Genomic DNA, 18,851 nt, shown 5'->3' on the forward strand with positions numbered 1-18,851 from the left:
CTGATGACTGAAAAGACTGCGTAGACGAAGACCAATGTTTTTTTTTATGTCATATGCAAGAGCCTGTATTGATTGAAGTGACTGAGCAGAGTGCTTTCAGAGGGGCTTGGCTGTGCGCTTTCAAATTACATAGACTGACCTTGGTCTCTGCTGCATTACGTTTTTAGGCAACACTGCTGCATACAAATATCCTTTTCTCGGAGGCAGGGAACAGGTTTCTGCTATATTTAGCACTTCCATCAGGCTTGAGGCCCAGTTGGTTCCCACCTGATTTTGGCTTGGCGTGGATCCTCAAAGCTTCATCTTAAGCCATGTCATAGGTCTAGAATGTCCTAATCTGTTTCCAAATTTTCGAAACTAACAATTTTTGCAAATGCTCTGTAGATTTTGGAAATCTTGGGAATTATGAGCAGCTTTTTCACTCTGATTCAAGTGAATATCTCTCAGTGTGTATTTCCAGGAAGAGAGAAATTGTGCAAAAGCATCAGGAAGGATCAATAGTGTCAAGGAGGCAGGCAGCAGCGGTAATATCCTCATAGGCTAGCAAAACACTGCTGCTGTGAGAAAAACTCAGTTATTGCAACAAAAGCTCGGCTGAGTTGGAAGCTGTACCCAGCAGTGGGTATTGGTACACTAAGCCATTGCAAGGCACCTACCAAGCCCAAGTCACTTGGCCTCCCAGACAATGCTCCTTTGTTTCACCTAGCAATGCTCTGCACTGCCTACTAGTAATCTGACTTAATATGGTGTGTGCACACACATGAGCTGAGGGTCACAAACACTGAAAGAAATGTTAAGGATTGGCTTGTAAGGTGGTGAGGACCTGAGATCCACACACAGGAAAGTGTGGGAGATCGTTATTGTAAGGAAATGCCTCCTTGGCATGGTTACCCCCTGACCTTTTGCCTTTGCTGATGCTATGTTTTGATTTGAAAGTGTGCTGAGGCCTTCTAACCAGGCCCCAGCACCAGTGTTCTTTCCCTAACCTGTACTTTTGTTTTCACAATTGGCACACCCTGGCATCCAGGTAAGTCCCTTGTACCTGGTACCCCTGGTACCAAGGGCCCTGATGCCAGGGAAGGTCTCTAAGGGCTGCAGCATATCTTATGCCACCCTAGGGACCCCTCACTCAGCACAGACACACTGCTTGCCAGCTTGTGTGTGCTGGTGAGGACAAAATGAGTAAGTCGACATGGCACTCCCCTCAGGGTGCCATGCCAACCTCACACTGCCTATGCAGTATAGATAAGTCACCCCTCTAGCAGGCCTTACAGCCCTAAGGCAGGGTGCACTATACCATAGGTGAGGGAACCAGTGCATGAGCACTGTGCCCCTACAGTGTCTAAGCCAAACCTTAGACATTGTAAGTGCAGGGTAGCCATAAGAGTATATGGTCTGGGAGTCTGTCAAACACGAACTCCACAACACCATATTGGCTACACTGAAAACTGGGAAGTTTGGTATCAAACTTCTCAGCACAATAAATGCACACTGATGCCAGTGTACATTTTTTTATTGTAACATACACCCCAGAGGGCACCTTAGAGGTGCACCCTGAAACCTTAACCAACTACCCGTGTAGGCTGACTGGTTTTAGCAGCCTGACACACTCGAGACATGTTGCTGGCCACATGGGGAGAGTGCCTTTGTCACTCTGTGGCTAGTAACAAAGCCTGCACTGGGTGGAGATGCTTATCACCCCCCCCTTGCAGGAGCTGTAACACCTGGCAGTGAGCCTCAAAGGCTCACCCCCTTTGTTACAGCACCACAGGGCATTCCAGCTAGTGGAGTTGCCCGCCCCCTCCGTCCACGGCCCCACTTTTGGCGACAAGGCCGGAGGAGATAATGAGAAAAACAAGGAGGAATCACTGACCAGTCAAGACAGCCCCTAAGGCAACCTGAGCTGAAGTGACTCTGACTTTTAGGAATCCTCCCATAGGGATAGGAATGTGACCCCCTCCCCTTGGGAGGAGGCACAAAGAGGGTGCAGCCACCCCCAGGGCTAGTAGCCATTGGCTACTGCCCTCCCTGACCTAAACACACCCCTAAATTCTGTATTCAGGGGCTCCCCTGAACCTAGGAACTCAGATTCCTGCAATCTAAGAAGAAGAGGACTGCTAAGCTGAAAAACCCTGCAGAGGAGACGGCGACACCAACTGCTTTGGCCCCAGCTCTACCGGCCTGTCTCCCTCCCTTCTAAAAGACACTGCTCCAGCGACGCTTTCCCCAGGACCAGCGACCTCCGAATCCTCAGAGGACTGCCCTGCTCTAGAAGGACCAAGAAACTCCAGAGGACAGCAGCTCTGTTCACCCAAGACTGCAACTTTGTAACAAAGGAGCAACTTTAAAACAACTCGCGTTTCCCGCCGGAAGCGTGAGACTTGCTACTCTGCACCCGACACCCCCGGCTCGACTTGTGGAGAACAAACACTTCAGGGAGGACTCCCCGGCGACTGCGAGACCGTGAGTAGCCAGAATTGCCCCCCCCCCGAGCCCCCACAGTGACGCCTGCAGAGGGAATCCCGAGGCTCCCCCTGACCACGACTGCCTGCTCCTCAGATCCCGACGCCTGGTAAAGACTCTGCACCCGCAGCCCCCAGGACCTGAAGGATCCGAACTCCAGTGCAGGAGTGACCTCCAGGAGGCCCTCTCCCTTGCCCAGGTGGTGGCTACCCCGAGGAGCCCCCCCCTTGCCTTCCTGCATCGCTGAAGAGACCCCTTGGTCTCCCATTGATTTCAACAACAAACCTGACGCGTGTTTGCACACTGCACCCGGCCGCCCCGTGCTGCTGAGGGTGTACTTTCTGTGCTAACCTGTGTCCCCCCCGGTGCCCTACAAAACCCCCCTGGTCTGCCCTCCGAAGACGCGGGTACTTACCTGCTGGCAGACTGGAGCCGGGGCACCCCCTTCTCCATTGAAGCCTATGCGTTTTGGGCACCACTTTGAACTCTGCACCTGACCGGCCCTGAGCTGCTGGTGTGGTAACTTTGGGGTTGCTCTGAACCCCCAATGGTGGGCTACCTTGGACCCAAACTTGAACCTCGTAGGTGGTTTACTTACCTACAAAAACTAACTAACTCTTACTCCCCCAGGAACTGTTGAAAATTGCACTGTCTAGTTTTAAAATAGCTATATGTGATTTATGTGAAAAGTATATATGCTATTTTGATTATTCAAAGTTCCTAAAGTACCTACCTGCAATACCTTTCATTCAAAGTATTACATGTAAAATTTGAACCTGTGGTTCTTAAAATAAACTAAGAAAAGATATTTTTCTATACAAAAACCTATTGGCCTGGAATTGTCTCTGAGTGTGTGTTCCTCATTTATTGCCTTTGTGTGTACAACAAATGCTTAACACTACTCCTTTGATAAGCCTACTGCTCGACCACACTACCACAAAATAGAGCATTAGTATTATCTCTTTTTGCCACTATCTTACCTCTAAGGGGAACCCTTGGACTCTGTGCATACTATTCCTTACTTTGAAATAGTGCATACAGAGCCAACTTGCTACAGTTATTATAGAGGATTGAGACATTAAGTGGTTCAAATTGTTTTAAAATTTTGGGCAGTACTGTAGCAAACAAATACACAGAGGAACGCTTTATGTAGTTGCCTTAGTTATTTGGACATTACATGAAAAAGATGAATCTATAGTTTAAGTGTAGTTTCCCTTGTTTTTTTGTTTCCTCTTGATCTTACCATTTCCCTTGCACTAAGTTGAAAAAAGCCAATAGTTTCTTATGTGTTTTAGAAGTTTTGTTTCCATAGCTTTACTGATGTACCCAACCAAGCTACCATGATGCTGGTAGCTAGCAGCTTTTCTACATTCTATCTGGCTTTCCTTTTTGCTGCTTAGTAGATTCAATACTCTAATCTGAGCCACAGTGTACTAACTATATCCTCCATCTGGAATCTTCTTGGTATAAATTCATATGTCTCCAGTTAAGTTGTCTGGTGTCAAATTGTGAACAGTTAAGCATACATACTGCAGATTTTCTGAGTCCAGCCGTTATTTAGAAACATGAACCTTAAGTTCCAGCTTTTGGGAAGTATGCTATCCAGAACTGAAAGACCTGCTTAGATCAGTCTGTGTTCTAGAACATATTTAAGCCTGTGCCTTCTTGCATAGCTAACTTCTTTTATTCTACCTAGCTATTTCTGCTATCGGCCTTCACCCTTGATTCTTTGTTTATTCCTCTGCCATTTTTGTTCACTGTTTTAATCGGGTGCTTAAGTTTATTCCTGTGTTCCAGCCTGTGGCTTCTGGATTCCAGAATTCAGTCCCCTTCTGGTTCCAGTTGGACCTTCAGTGAAACTTCTGTCCCACTTGAGTACTCTGGCTTATTGTTTGGCATTTAGTGCCTCCGGTGACAAAATTCCACCCTATCAAACATTTGGGAAAATGTACGAACAACGCCGAATTGTCTAGGGTGACATGATCAACCAGACGAGTAACGCAATTGATCACATGTTTCAGATATGGCTATTTTTAAGTTAGAGTCACTTAGACCGTCCCCGCCTTTTAAATCTCAAGAGAACACATGTTTTTAAACCACCTGTCATCCCTCTCTTTCTGGTCCTCTACTTTTCCTTTTCCCAGTCTGTTTTATTTATCAGACACTACGCCTACCCTGTTTTATTTTCTTTTTCCCTACAGACCCCTTTCTCCTCTTCCCAGCCCCCATTCTCCAACACCATTCTCCCAATTGCCATATTTTTTTTATATCTGTTTGACAGCACAATACCTAGTGTTACCAGCTTTTTACAACATACTTTGGGTGGGCTTTGGCTCTGCCAATGGTTGTTTGGAGTATCATTCTGCCTTAAAGGAGTGCATGCATTCCATCCGCGAAGGACTCTTTACCATCCCAAATAATATGGAAAAATCAAGTTTCGATTTACACAGCAGCCGGCTTTTAGAAAAATGGGTTACTCTGGACCCACAATGCTAGCAAGAATTAATGGCTTTGCCAGTGCCTGTTTACATATGTTTACACCGTGATGTCTTTACTACTTTGCCTGTTCTTATCTAGTCATCTGCTTCCCTCACATTGTCCCGTAAACATGTAGTTTCAGTAGTAGTAAAAGACAAATTAGCACTAGTGTGTTTTTAAAAATAATACCTAATACTTTTCTTTAATTTGTTTAACTCATTAACGTTTTTATTTCCTATTCTATAATGAATTGTGGTGGGTCAGCAACTTGTTAAAACCTGCATGCCCAAGATTATATATTGAGTCTTTTCGTTACAATGACATAAAATTCACCAAGATGTAATTTCATCAGAACATGGTCCCACTTCCAGAACATTATGCACCCGTGCAACATTCTTTTTTGGGTGCACTGCATGTGAATTAAATCTTTATTTACGTGTGCGAGTAGTTTTGTGGTTTGAAGAAACTTCTGGCTTCATATGCTGTGCATCCTTCATTCCACCTTCTAGTTGTTATGTTCCTGAATTGTCTTTGTGGTCCTCTATCTTTTTTTGTTAGACCTGGGCGACGTTGATTATTTGGTGTCCTGTCATCCCTCTGTGATGTCAGCTGCTCACCATGGAAGCCCCTTTGCCTAGTCGCCATTTTCAGATTCTTTTTTCCCCTTTAGCAACTCCCGTCTTTGTCAAGGCTTGGTAGTCTTTCCATCTGTCGATTAGCATGTGGTATTTGTGGCATCTTCTCTTTGCATGGCATTTATGTTTTGTACTGCATTAGCCTTGGCTATCCCATTGGTCAGGCTTTCATTCTCTTCGAGAATGCTTATGTGTTTTCCTTTGATTGTATGCCAGTTGGGGAAAGGGCCTGGGTCCTTGTGTATCTTGGGATTTTCTGCTGATCCTATTATCAATAAATACATGTTTAAGTATTTGGACTGTTTTGGACTTTGCCTTCAACTCTACAATTTTGGAGAAAGGCTGAGTCTACACTTTATTATTTTTCCAAGGACAAGGTACTCTGTTTTTTTTCCATCATGAAAGGGTCCATGGCTTCATCCTTGACCGGTGAAACTGTGTGCTTTCTTCAGCACATTCTCTACTTGTGTGGAGCATTTAGTGCGTATAACTGTTCATTTGCCAAGTATCAGCGTCACCTGCTTGTTATTGGTGATTGTTTTGATGTAGCACCTCAGCATTTTTTTCAAAGGTTTTAATTCCCACACGTAGAGAATTTCAAATCTCTGGGGCAAAAATGTTTGCATAAGAGATGATCACAAACCATTAGTGTAAATTTTATCAGGAAAGAAAATTAAGAAGGTAACAGCAAGATTTCTAGGATGACTGCTATGTTACTAGAATTCAACTTTAAGGTGGTCCACACTGCAGGAGGGAAAAAGGCTAGGGCAGATTTCGTATCTCCCCTTCAAGTTAAAGAAGATTCCAGTGATGCTGATGATCATGAAGAGACTGAAGAGGGCATTACAGCTAAGATTGGGGATGTGGTAATTTGCTCAAATTTGGAGACATGACGCATTTAGTTGGCGAATGATCCCATTTTAAGTCAGGTCATACACTATGTTAAGATCGGTTGGCCCACAGAAAAAGGGTGGGGTGTTTCTTTAAAACATTATAGTAACGTGGTCAGCGAATTGTCTTTGGAAGGAGGAATGCTATTGAGGGGGAGAAATTACTACCTCCGGGAATGTTTTGTCAGAGAATTTTGGAAACAGCTCATGTTGGCCATTTAGAGATGACTGCTACTAAACACGGGGTGAGAAATTATTTCTGGTAGCCTGACATTGATGTTGATGTGGATAATTTGGTGAGAACAAGTGCACAATGTTGCTGCAGCTACAAATATTTAATTGCTGCCATCCCTAAAATTAATCCGGTATTGTCACCTTTAAAAGTTTGGCAAAGAATTGCTGTTGATTTTTTGCGACCATTTCATGTATTACCACACAACATTAAGGGGGTTATTCTAACTTTGGAGGAGGTGTTAATCCGTCCCAAAAGTGACGGATTTACCACCAGCGGTATTACGAGTCCATTATATCCTATGGAACTCCTAATACGGCTGGTGGTATATCCGTCACTTTACCGTCACTTTTGGGACGGATTAACACTCCTCCAAAGTTAGAATAACCCCCTAAATATTTTGTAATGCTGATAGATCATCTCTCTAGATGGGTAGAATTACGTGGGGTAGCTGATCCTAATACTAAAGCTATCATATAATTCTTTAATGATGGATTTACCAGAGAGGGGTGCCGGAAGAAATGTTGACGAACATGTCTTCCACCATGTCAGAAGTTTTGAAAAAGTATGGTATTAAACATTTACGCACACCTCTCTATCAGCCACAAGCATAAGGCAAAGTAGAGAAATTTAATAGAGTATTAGTAGAATGTGTGAAAAGTGCCATCAAATCTAAAAAGGATTGTGAAGTGGCTATTAGAGACCTGATGTGGGCATATAGAACCTCCCAGAAGTTCAAATGGAACTTTTCAAGTGACTGAATAAGGGGAAGAAAGGTTACGTCTGCTTTTTGTCCATTTTAGAAATGAAAAGTCAGAGCTGTGATGTCAATGACATTTATGGAAAAGCTAAAAAAATGTTGATGACTTCAGTATTGCTAATTTTCAGAGGAGTAAAATTCTCAAAAGATCACCCAAAAAGAGAGTTACGCTTGCAATAAGTGAACTGGTATGTGATTCCTTTCTACTCAAAAAACGGACTGCAAGTTTAGAGATCCGGTTAGTATCATTGATATCAGACGAAATGTCTGTTTGTAACAAGTAGGACATGAAACAAGATCAAGAATTTGTATTAAGAAGAAGTACCTAAGTATTTTATATTTAAACTACCCAGAAATTTTCTGGAATAATAAAAAATGTTCCCATTGGTTTTAATATTTGTATTCATATATTTATTGTTCACATTAGTTTGAATATTTGTATTGCAAGATAACCTTACTGTTTGCAAGATCACTTTACTGTTTCATACTTTTCGTTAAGTGTTTTGCTTTTGGAAAAAAAGGAAAAAAGTGAGGAGGAAGATGTGTAGTATCTATGACATCTTCCCTTTCCATGGCATGTATGTTTTGCTCTAGCCATCTCATTGGTCAGGCTTTCATTCTATTTTAGAATGCTTATGTGTTTTCCCTTGATTGTATGTCAGGTAGGGTAGGCCCTGGGCCCTTATGTATCTTGGGAATTTCTGCTGATTTTATTATCAGTAAATACGTGTTAAAGTATTTGGATTGTTTAGGACTTTGTCTTCAACTCTACAAAGCCCTTTTGTGTTCAGCAGCCTACTCATTTCTGAGGAGATGGGAGGGTTGCATGTGAATCCAGAAAATTGTTGAAGCTGCAAAACTATATTTTCAGAAAAATAACCATTTTGTCTTGCAGCATGAATCTTTTCAAGTTTCACATGTTGTGCACTGATTATGTAGCAATATTCTCTTCTTGTGGGAGGCTGGGTTACCCCTTTTTCTTTGTTGAGTGCGCTCCTGGTCTTTGTCCCAGCGCTACACCTGCTGGTCTTGTAATATGTCTACATTGTTTGGACTATCTATCTTTCAGAGGTCACCTTGTTGACAGTGAGCCTTTGCTTGCTGGTGCAAAAGAAAAGACGAATTGATGTCCTTTCCTGATTTGTCCTGTTTCTTGCAAATAGCACATGACCGCCCTTCTGACATCCGGCGTGTGCAGGGCTCTTTCTACTTGCGTCCTTTGATCTTGGAAAAAGACTGGCAGCTGTATAGCCCGGTTTACATGGAAGTGTGAGGTGACCCTTGGCAGAAATTGTTGATTTGTCCTCATTACCACTGGGTATCGCTGTCCCTCTTGCATTGTTTACAAGTCCTCATGAGGAGGCAGTCTTGGCACCCTGCCATGTGCCGCCTTCACCAGATCCGAGAACAATATCTGTCTGGTCCACTAAGGGATGATTAGGATAAATGTCTTGGACACCTGTTTAACACTAGTGGTATCTGTGGGAATGGCAGAAAGATTACTCAAGTTTCCCTGACCGGTCTATCGACGGGGCATTACCCTGCAACCATCAGTGAGGGTTACTGGACGTATAGCTTTCCATTCCCTTTGTTGCAAATAGGTCTGTCTGTGGTTTTCCCTGTAATGAAAAGGTTCTTACACTATTTGTTGTTTTGGCTTCCACTTGTTTGAGGAGTTTGGTTTGCCTGCTTAGCCTTTCTGCATCTGTGCTTTGGTAGGTGCCTTGGTAGGTGGAAGGCTACTTAAGTTATCCTTCACTAGATGACCCTCCTCCACATGTCCTGCGCCAGCTGGGACAGTGCGTGTGACCTTGCTCTGCCTTGTTTGTTGCGATAAAATATTGTAGTTGTGTTGTTTGCTTGTACCTGGGCAGTTCTTCTCTTCCAGGCTTCCTAGGCCCCTGATGATTAGTCTTCCCATGTGAGCCCCTGACCTTGCGTGGATGTGTCTGTTGTCATGGCCACTGAAGGAGTTGGGTGTTCGAAAGGTCTGCCCACTGTGACGCCCCTCACGCTCCACCACTGTAGATCACTCTGTACCTTCCCTGTGACAAACACTAGATCCTCCAAATTTCTGGTACCATTGACATTATAGCCATTCCTGCAGCGGTCTCATGTGTAACCTTGCATGTGGTATTAGAGTTACGCATGATGCTATCACAGTCATTACTTTCCCCACTGTCCTCACTGTCAGAGACTTCCCTTCTGGCATGGGAGAGTTTACTGCGTCACTGGCAGGATTCTCTTGATGAATGGGAAGGCCTTTGACTTCACTGAGTTTAGTTTTGCCACCAAAATGTCCCTTTGTTCTCCTGAGTAATGCAGATCCCAACAGTTCCATACAGTTGCCATGTTGGATAACATTTAGGGTCCATTTGTTTTCCATTTTCGAAGAAAATCTCTGCTTCTGCCTTCTGCTGGTACTGACTGTGGGGGTGAGTGGCATGATGACTAATCACATGCTTTAGTGCCTGGCTCTTCAAGGAGCAGTATCTCTCTCTCAGGCTCTTCCTCAAAATAGATGCCTTAGTGTGCTGGGGTATTGCCACTGACGCCCGCGTGTCGAGAGCTGGGATGTAAAACAGAACTGCCATGGGGAGTGACTGGTTGAGAAAGGGCGGTCTTTTTCTTGGCACTGTTATTCCTCGAAAGGACCCTCTGAAAAATGGCTTTTGCAGTCTCACTGTCTTTTATTTTTTGCAATGAGATGCCCACTGGTGGGCCAAAAAGGTTTTCTCCTGTGAAGACCATATTTAACATTGCCGCCTGTGCCTCCTGATTGAATCCTGAGAGTTTCAGCTGTGCATGTCTCATTAGGATGGTTCCTCTACACAGCTATCTGCTGGCTGTATCCGCCATATCCAGAGTCGATTTTGGGCACGTATTGGAAAGCATCTTCCCTTCCTATATGAGCTGCTTCGCCCTATTTGGTACCGCTCTTGGTGGTATTGGATCTGCTGCTTCATTGCGTCCCTTTGCTGCTGGAAGAGTTAGCAATACACCATTTGATGGTCGCTGTAATTTTTCGCCACATGATCTCCATTTTCTTTCTTTCCTATCTGGAGGGAAGCCTTGATGGTGGGAGCATTTGCCCTTTTCCATGAAATGGCGACGATGATGGAGTCTGCCACTACACTGCTTCTGAAGTAACCCAGATCTTTGAAGGAGAAATCTTCTCCAACCTGGGCATCACAGTTTTGGCTGCAGGTGGTTCCCTAAAGGGCTCTCCTCCTTGGTCCAGGACATTGTGTAGCAGTGGGAGGAATGTTTTTTTTTTCCTTCAGTGCTGGTGGGAGAGGTGCCTGGGGAAAATACAACTCCATCTCTTCCTCCTCTAGCTGTACCCTGAACGTGTCTGCTACCCTTTAATCAGGGTATTGTTCCTTGTTGTCAGGGGTTGAAGGTCTGGAGTGATGTCTACATCTCCATCAGAGGAGTTTGTTTCTAAATCCTGCCATCCCTCTTTTGCTGCCTCTGCCCCAGCCTTTGAGAAAACCCTACTCAAACTGAAGAGGAGCTCTCTTTTGCCTCCTCTTGGGCCACAGGTGTCACTAGAGGCTCTAGCTTGACCTGCTCAATTTCCTGTTCCTTCTCTCTTTAAGACTTCAGTGGGGGGCAATATCACATGAGGGGCTCGTGAAAGTCCTTCTTTCGCTTCACGAGGGTCTCCATTTCGACTGTGACCCTTTGTTTTTTCCTCTGAATGTTGAAAGCTCTCTGCTTGACATCGAGGGCGTTCTCTTCCGCACGGAGACTCCTCTAGAGGCTCTTTTTCTGTCTTTTGCTCCCGATCCCCTTTCATAGTTGAGTCTGGTTCTGAGGATTTACCATGGACGGTGTCATTCGACTTTGACCTGTGGGGTTCCTTTTGTTTATGCTTGCCCTCAGCCACCATTATCTTTTGGTGTCAGGGTAGCCTTCAAGTGCTTCGAGTCCGAATGCTTTGGCGTAGACCCACAGCGCACCTAAATGATAACCTGGCACTTCCTCACCTTGCTTGTTCTTCTATGTCTTCCTCAGCACCTCTCCCTCTCTCTTTCAGTGACCTTTTCAATGTTGAAGCCCCTCACTGTGCCACCTCCATTTCCTCAGGGAGCTTCTAGTCGTTCAACACCCTGAAATCTTTCACCCATGTTTTCTGCATCTGTGCCATGAGCCCTTCGCTACTTCTCCTTCGTCTTCAGACCCTTGGGTTGAAAATCTACACTTGATCCAATCGACACATGCTGTGGTCCCTTGTAACCCTCTTGGCTGTCATTCTGTGCAAACTTACGGTGGCACTTTGGGGAGAAGCTAAAGCGGGTATGCTCCGCCCTAGATATCCCTTCTCTCACCCTCATAGCTGATGTCCTTCCGGCAGTGCCTTGGATACTTTCTGCCTTCTCTCTCTGTTTCTAGGCTCAATTGCAGAAAAAAAGAATCTGAAGATGGCGACCATGCACAGGAATTTTTGGATGGGTGTTTGATGTCACAGAAGGACGGACAGGAAACCAAATGGCCAACATCTCCCAGGTATTGAAAAAAAAGAAAGGAAAAAGAGAGAGGACTACAAAGAGAATTCCATACTCAATTAGTAGATGGCAGACTAATGCACAGCATGTAAATCCAGAAAAGATTCACACTGCAAAATGTACAACACTTGCTATTGCTAAACGGAGTTCTGAGCAAGTGATCCATTTTGGCAAAAGAGTGTATCCTTTGGACAGTTTGTTTTTCAATCAGATGCCAGCATATGCTTTTGCTACACATTCTTTGTCTGCAGTATCCTTCTTTGCAGTCTTGCTCCTTAACTTTTCAAACTTGCTCAGTTTGCCCATGCAATGCATTATGCCTAGTTTTTTTTTAATAGTACAAACAATCATACCGTGGTGGTGTTGGCACACTTTATGTCGAACTGATGGGAGATATATTTCGTATGTGAGAGTATGATCCATATTAAGCTCGGAAGAGAGATCAGCTAAAGAAGTAAAAGTAAAATGTCTTTCAATTTATTTTTGGTCGGGCTAGAGTAGCAACAGAGAAGCCTCCCTTTGTTGTACTTAGAAAATTGTGAATGGCTGGAGTAGAACCCTCTTATAGGATCTGCTATTGGGCATTCAGGAGATTAACGGGAGTTTATCTGCTCAAGAGACATGGCACAGCATACCTCCACCTGCACCTCGGCAGCAGTCATGGTGTACCCGGGGAAATCCTCCCAGAGTAAGAGGGTCTCATCCGTCTCCTCCCAGGCCAGGCTGTCGCAGTCATCTTCAAAGTCATACTCTCGCCTGCAGAGGAGAAGGTATAGTCAGACAAAAGACAGGCAAGTCTGGTGTCAGAGGAAATAGCTGTAAGGAAAAGCCCCAGCATCCCACAAATAAACAAAAACCTTGAAACCACAACAGATGATTACATTCTTGGTGTTGATAGTGTTTGAGTGTGGGCTGAGGAGGAGCCTGTATGAGTACCGAGTGTGGGACACTGCAGAGTGTGGTGTGTTAACACTGAGGGATGATCGAGTTGGCTGTGGGACACTAGGAACATTGACTATGTGCTATGAGAAATAGCTGTGCAGGAGTGCTGGCTTTAAGAGTTGGTGGAGGAGCTCTTGCTTTAGGGGATAAGAATGAGGGATGGTTTAGGGGCCCAGGGGGTGATGAAGGGTGTAGGAGTACCAGCAAGGTCGGACGGGATTGGGATGCTAGCTTTGGGGTCGCTAAACAAACTGTGTCTCTGAGGGTGGTGTTGGGAGGCTAGCTACGTGGGGCGGTGCAGGGGTGTTGGAAGTGTGGAGTGATGTGTACGTGCAGGTTTCGAGGATTCATGTATGAGCACTGATTGAGGGATGGCGTGAGAGCACTGACTGGTGAGTGTTGTAGAGACACCAGGCTTGGGATGGTGAAGGAGTGCTCTCTGTTGAAAACTGTGTCACCACGCTGGCGGGGAGGGTTGGGTGGTCGCTGTGGAGGGTGGTTTAGGGGTGGTGGATAAGGAGAAGTTGCGGGAACACTGGATGCGGGGATGATGTAGTGCTGCTACCTGTGCAAAGACATAGGAGAGGACCTTTACTCACAACTGATTGAGCATTTTCTTCATCTCCTCATTGATGCTATGTGCTGTGCTCTCATCCTCCTCTTCTTCGGGTTTCCGAGAGGTCTCGCTGTCCGCCAGAGAGGTCTCGTCGTCTGATACAGGCTTGCGCTTCCGAGTCATCCCTGGCACCTTCATTGGAGACAAGTGCACAGACTGGAGAGACGGGGTCGGTATAAGGGACAGATGGCGGAAGAGGGGCCGTGAGATGGAACGGTACATGGATAAAGGTGATGGAGATGGGTACGCATGGTAAGGATAAAATGCAAGGCAGAGATGATAGAGGAGATGGGAAGGATGGCGAGGAGAAGATGCAAAGAGAGAGGAAATAGAACAGGAGAAGGGGAGAAGTACAAGGAATAGGCAAGAGAAGAAAAGAGGAAGAGGTGAGGAAAGCGATGGCTTTTGTTATGATCACGTTTCTAATGCACAATGGCGGTGATATTGTGGGGCAGTGGAGGTGTTTTCAGAAGTTACTTCCCATCCCTCAACGAGAGCCACCGTCTTCTGAAAGTGGGGTTCTGCAATGCGAAAAAGGGAATCTGGATAGGGAAATGGATCAAGGCACACGAGGGGCACTCAACGTACAAGCATTCTCACAGAGATGGAAAGTAGATAGAATAGAGATGCAAAAATAAGGCAAGAGATCGAAGGAGGTTGAGCGAAAGAAGTACGCACAATGTGTAGTCTTTATGTATGTAATGTTCCAGTGTTTGAGGTGGATATGTACATTTCTAACTAAGGAGGCTCAGGCCCATATTTATACTTTTTTAGCGCCGCATTTGCGCCACTTTTTTACGGAAAAACGGCGCAAACATGCAAAATACAATTGTATTTTGCAAGTCTGCGCCGCTTTTGCGTCAAAAAATGACGCAAGTGCGGCGCTAATAAAGTATAAATATGGGCCTCAGTTTGATAAATATTGGTTAAACTGTACAAGTGTTGTGGGGGTACTGGTGTTAACGTTCCTGCTGCCTTTGTTATGATCTGCGCCCTAAAGACAGGCGAGTCAAATCAGTACCAGCCTCGCTTGTCCTCTCGTCTCTTTTCCTAGTGCCACTGTAATGATATAGTCTGTGTGCCCCCAAATCAATGTTTTTCCTTTGTGAAACTTTATTAAATTTGAATGTTTTGTCGTCTCAAGCTGTTCTTTTCCCACAAAGGAGGAATTGTATTTTCTTTGCTTTGTTTTCCCTAGTTAGCAGAGGCTCCTGGTGTAGTGGTGCACGCCCTCTACCTGCTCGGGACAGGTCACTGTAAACTTCTGTAAAACTGTAAACTTCGTACTTGTATAGCGCACTACTCACCCATTAGGGTCTCAAGGCGCTGTAGGCATACCGCTGTGGAACCCCTCCTGGCGTTTCCCTGTGAGGTGCCCACTCCTGGGCAACCTCCAGGGTGAAGCCAGGCATCCCAGTGCTGTTGGGGCCGTTGTGGAGATTAAGCAAGCTACTGCCCAGAGTTACAAAGTGGGACCCATGAATTAGATCAGGCACCGATGACAGAACTATCAGGTCTGAGGAAATTGAGCCCAAGACCCTGGTCCCGGGCCAGATTTCTGCATCAGGGTCTTCCACTCTAACCATTGAGCCACACTTCTGCACTGTGGTTGATTTGCATCATTTGTTCTAGATTTCTGTTCAAATTGAGAACATGACAGTGCCACCTCTGCTGCAGAATCTACATCTTAGGTGTTCACGTGTCATTTGCAAGAATCTTACCCCCCTCCCCCCCCCACACACACACATACTTTTTTAAAGACATGTAATGGCAGTAGCAGAAAGAGACCGATGGTCACATTGAGGTCCAAGGATGCTACCATGCCTGCTTACTCACAGATTAATGATTAAGCATATCTCAGGAGCAATGCTTGCAGAATAATCACAAGGTATCAAGGAAACTGGGCTGAAACTAGGCCTCCCCTAAAATCTAATGCGAAAATCACAGGAATAACGTTACCTCTGTGAATTATCGGAAACATCTCAGGAGTATAACATCATTCGTGGGATTTCACAGGTGTTGACAGCACTAGGTTTGGGCAATCAGCGTACCAAAAATACAGAGTGTGAAGACCTGTCTGTTTACCCATTTCAATATAGCAGTGAAGCCTGTAGGCATTCTATTTATACTTCGAATTGATCTTGAGGCAGAATACTGTACACGGGAATATGTCTGAACATAAGTTTAGAACTCGTTCACTTATTCATGATCTGAACATTTTCATACCTGAGTATTTTTTTCGCAGTTTTTTTTTTAGATGACCATGCTCAGCTTCCAGGGTTCACTGCATTTAAAATATGGCAACCTCTGTCGTCATGTCACGAATGTGATCGAGTCTGACTGGAAGTGTCTCTCGACTTCATAGACAGCTTAACCAAACTTCATCAAATGTCTTATGTATAGAGTTGGTCAATTTCTAAAATATTTGGGCAATTTCTTTTCAAAGATTTATCATGGAAATTGTGTTCTGATCTCTGCATTTAATGTAGTGAGAAAATATTCCCTCGGCGTACACATACAATGTGGAATAAGAGACAGAGGGAAGAAGAGAGAACGGGACAGAGAGAGAAAGAAAAGACAGAGACTGAAACAAACTTCTTGCTCCGTAATGAAAACTGGTTTAGCTTGGCCAATGTGCCTCAGCCCCGCACTGCAGCACCGTGTTGTGTGTGTCAACACTGGGTCCCTTCCACTGCCCTTCAAAACACCTGAAGCCGTGCCTCGAGACTATGGTCTTTCTCTAGTGGGATCCAAGCACAGCTCTGACCTGCTGCACCCCCACCCCCTGTACAAGTACTGGGTCCCGCAGCTCAGACCTGGACTGCAACATCAACACTATTCATCGCTGTGGCAATGCACCCCAAACCTAGGCAGCATGCAGAGGTATCCACTAAGGGGACCCACAAAGAACTCGTCTGGGCCAGTGACTTTCATTCCTGTCTCGCCGCATGCCCTTACAATTAGTGTACGTGGAGCCACACACAGTTCTGTCATTGCACCTGAAACTTAACCTTTCATCCTAGACCTTTAGTGCCGGGGCGACCCCACAGAGCCGACTTAGCGCCTCAATCCTGACCTGTGGCCCCCTCAGCTGAATCCATACTGACAGCCACACACAGCTTTGCCAAAACATCCAATCCTGACAACCAGTCCCACCTGCTGTGCTGGTTCTGAGGGTAAACAAGGCTCAGTCAATGAACCCTGGTTCTCCCCTGTAGCACAGCCCGGGCACTCCAGGAGTAGGGCCCAGGCACAGCGCCGCCAATGTACCTCCTGGCTGCCATACACCACCCTTGCCTTAGACGTGCAGAGGCCTAAACACACGACTCCTACATTGCATCTCACCCCTGACCTGTAGCACCTGCGGTAAAAAAAAATACAGATCCCCACAACTCGCTCTGCCAATGCACCTCGGCGCTCACCTGTAGCACCCCCTGCTACGGTAAAGGGCAGAAGGAAAGGTGAAGAAAGCCGTGAGAGGGTAGGAGAGAGCGAGAGGCGTCGAGGCGCGCAGTAAATGCAATGAACGGAAACAGGGGGGGGCGGTGGGAAAACAGGAGGGGGTGAGGGAAGATGAGCAGGGGAGGGTGGTGGGATGACGTCATGAAGGGAGGAGAGGAGGGGTGCACATGGAAGGGAGCAGTAACATTTGTGGAAAGTTATTATGGTCACATCTAATGTTCAGGAAATATTAAAATGTCATCTCAAAATTCTAAATGTGGAAAGTAGACAGGCGTTAATTCTCATTAAACTGACAAAAGGAGGAAGAAGTTGGAGAATGGAGGAAGAGGGGGCGAGACTGAAGGAGGAGAGAAGGCAGAGATCAGGGAAGGCTGGGGAAAGGAGGGAAGGCAGAAGGAAGTGAGGGGATGGGTTCATGAAAAGGGAAAGAGCGGTAAAAGGGAAATTACAGTTTCAGGGGGCGCAACAGATTACATGGAATTGTCAGGTCTGCCGGTTCATGTTAACCCCACACTGAAGCACCCGCCTGCTATTCCAGTACCGGGACCAGCTCACAGGGCTGATGCATCTCAGTCCTGACCTGCAAAGCCCTTTGTTATTCCAGAACCTAGACCCACGCATAGCTCCGTCTGTGCACTTCAAGCCTCACCTGCACAAACCCCTTCCATTCTAGCTCTGGACCCCCACATACATCTGTGCCGAAGCACCTCCCTCTGGCCTGCAGCCTCGGCGGTGCAGCTCCCGCACACTTCTCTGCCAGTACAGCTGGATCTCAAACAGCACCACTGCTCTTTCAGCCACAGGCCTGCATAATACTACTGAGTTACCTCGCAAGCCACCTCCAGCGACCTCTACTGACACGGCTTCAGAGACCACCCTCCGCTTTGTAAATGTAGCACAGCCCTTACCTACAAAGCCCCAAGCAATTCCCACACTGAGACCCAACTCTTCTCCCTCAGAACAGAATAAATACGTCTTCCGCGCTTGGCTGTCTTTGGGAATTAGATCGATTTACAAATCATTTGTCTCTGTCGAGCTACCCTACACTTCCTGAGCATTTAATTCACTCATGCAGTGTCTTTTTAACCCTGCTTTCTCCTTTGTGACTGTTTTCAGATCTTTCTCTGCCTGTCGTTGCTTCTCCGTCACTCGTGGTGATGGCTCATTGTTTGAGGATTAAAATGGGTATCCTGCCTTAAAAATGAGTCCTGGTGCCCCTGCTGGCACACGTTAAACACTGTCTGCGACCCCCTACTTCAGGCATTAGGATGGTTTACGTCACAGTGCTACGATGGAAGCTTTTTGTAATTTGTTATTTTGTACATGACCACTAGATGGCAGAGTTGCGCTACATGCAGGTAACGGGGGATTTACCTATCCGAATTGTGGACAGTGTGCCTTCACTGCTCGGAGTGTGGGTACTCCCATGCAAGCAATATCAGTGCCCTGGTTGGGAGCGGTGCATGGTCACGCAGGCTATTAAAGGCAGCTTGTCATTATTGCAATCGTCTGTGCAATGAAATGTAAAATTTTGTGTTTTTTAACCCGTGGCGAGTCCTTGTGCTATGTGAGAATGCGCGCCATGCAACCTTATTTGCTATGATGCGAGTGTGTGCTGTTATGTGAGCTTCGGTTGTGCACTGTACCTGAAGCTTATGATATGCAGTGTCACGAGAGCCTGTTTACTGCATAATGTTCCTCGAAGCTATGTGCTTTAATAAAAGCCGGAGCTATGGCTCAGGATTAGCGTGGAGGGTCCAGGTGTGGGAGCTGGCCTTGTAGTCAGACAGGACCAGGTGGACACGAATGGAGTCCAGATCGAATATACCGTGAGTGCACCGCAATGCTGACCCGAAGCAGTC

General features: G+C 45.8%; 1 protein-coding gene across 5 annotated transcripts in view; it reads right to left on the reverse strand.

Annotated features, from left to right (window-relative positions):
* Positions 1 to 18,851, reverse strand: part of IFFO1 (intermediate filament family orphan 1) — a 237,387-nt gene that overhangs the window by 154,663 nt on the left and 63,873 nt on the right. For 2 of the 5 annotated variants that reach the window (XM_069243097.1, XM_069243101.1), the window contains 2 exons: positions 13,511 to 13,683; positions 12,605 to 12,725 (listed from right to left, as the gene is read on the reverse strand). In XM_069243097.1, coding sequence (XP_069099198.1) covers positions 12,605 to 12,725; positions 13,511 to 13,683 — 294 coding nt within the window. Of the gene's footprint in view, positions 1 to 12,604; positions 12,726 to 13,510; positions 13,684 to 16,949; positions 16,965 to 18,851 lie in introns of all 5 variants that reach the window. The other 3 variants (XM_069243099.1, XM_069243098.1, XM_069243100.1) reach the window with 3 other exon arrangements.

Source organism: Pleurodeles waltl, chromosome 7, assembly GCF_031143425.1.
Source record: "Pleurodeles waltl isolate 20211129_DDA chromosome 7, aPleWal1.hap1.20221129, whole genome shotgun sequence".
NCBI classification, from domain to species: domain Eukaryota; kingdom Metazoa; phylum Chordata; class Amphibia; order Caudata; family Salamandridae; genus Pleurodeles; species Pleurodeles waltl.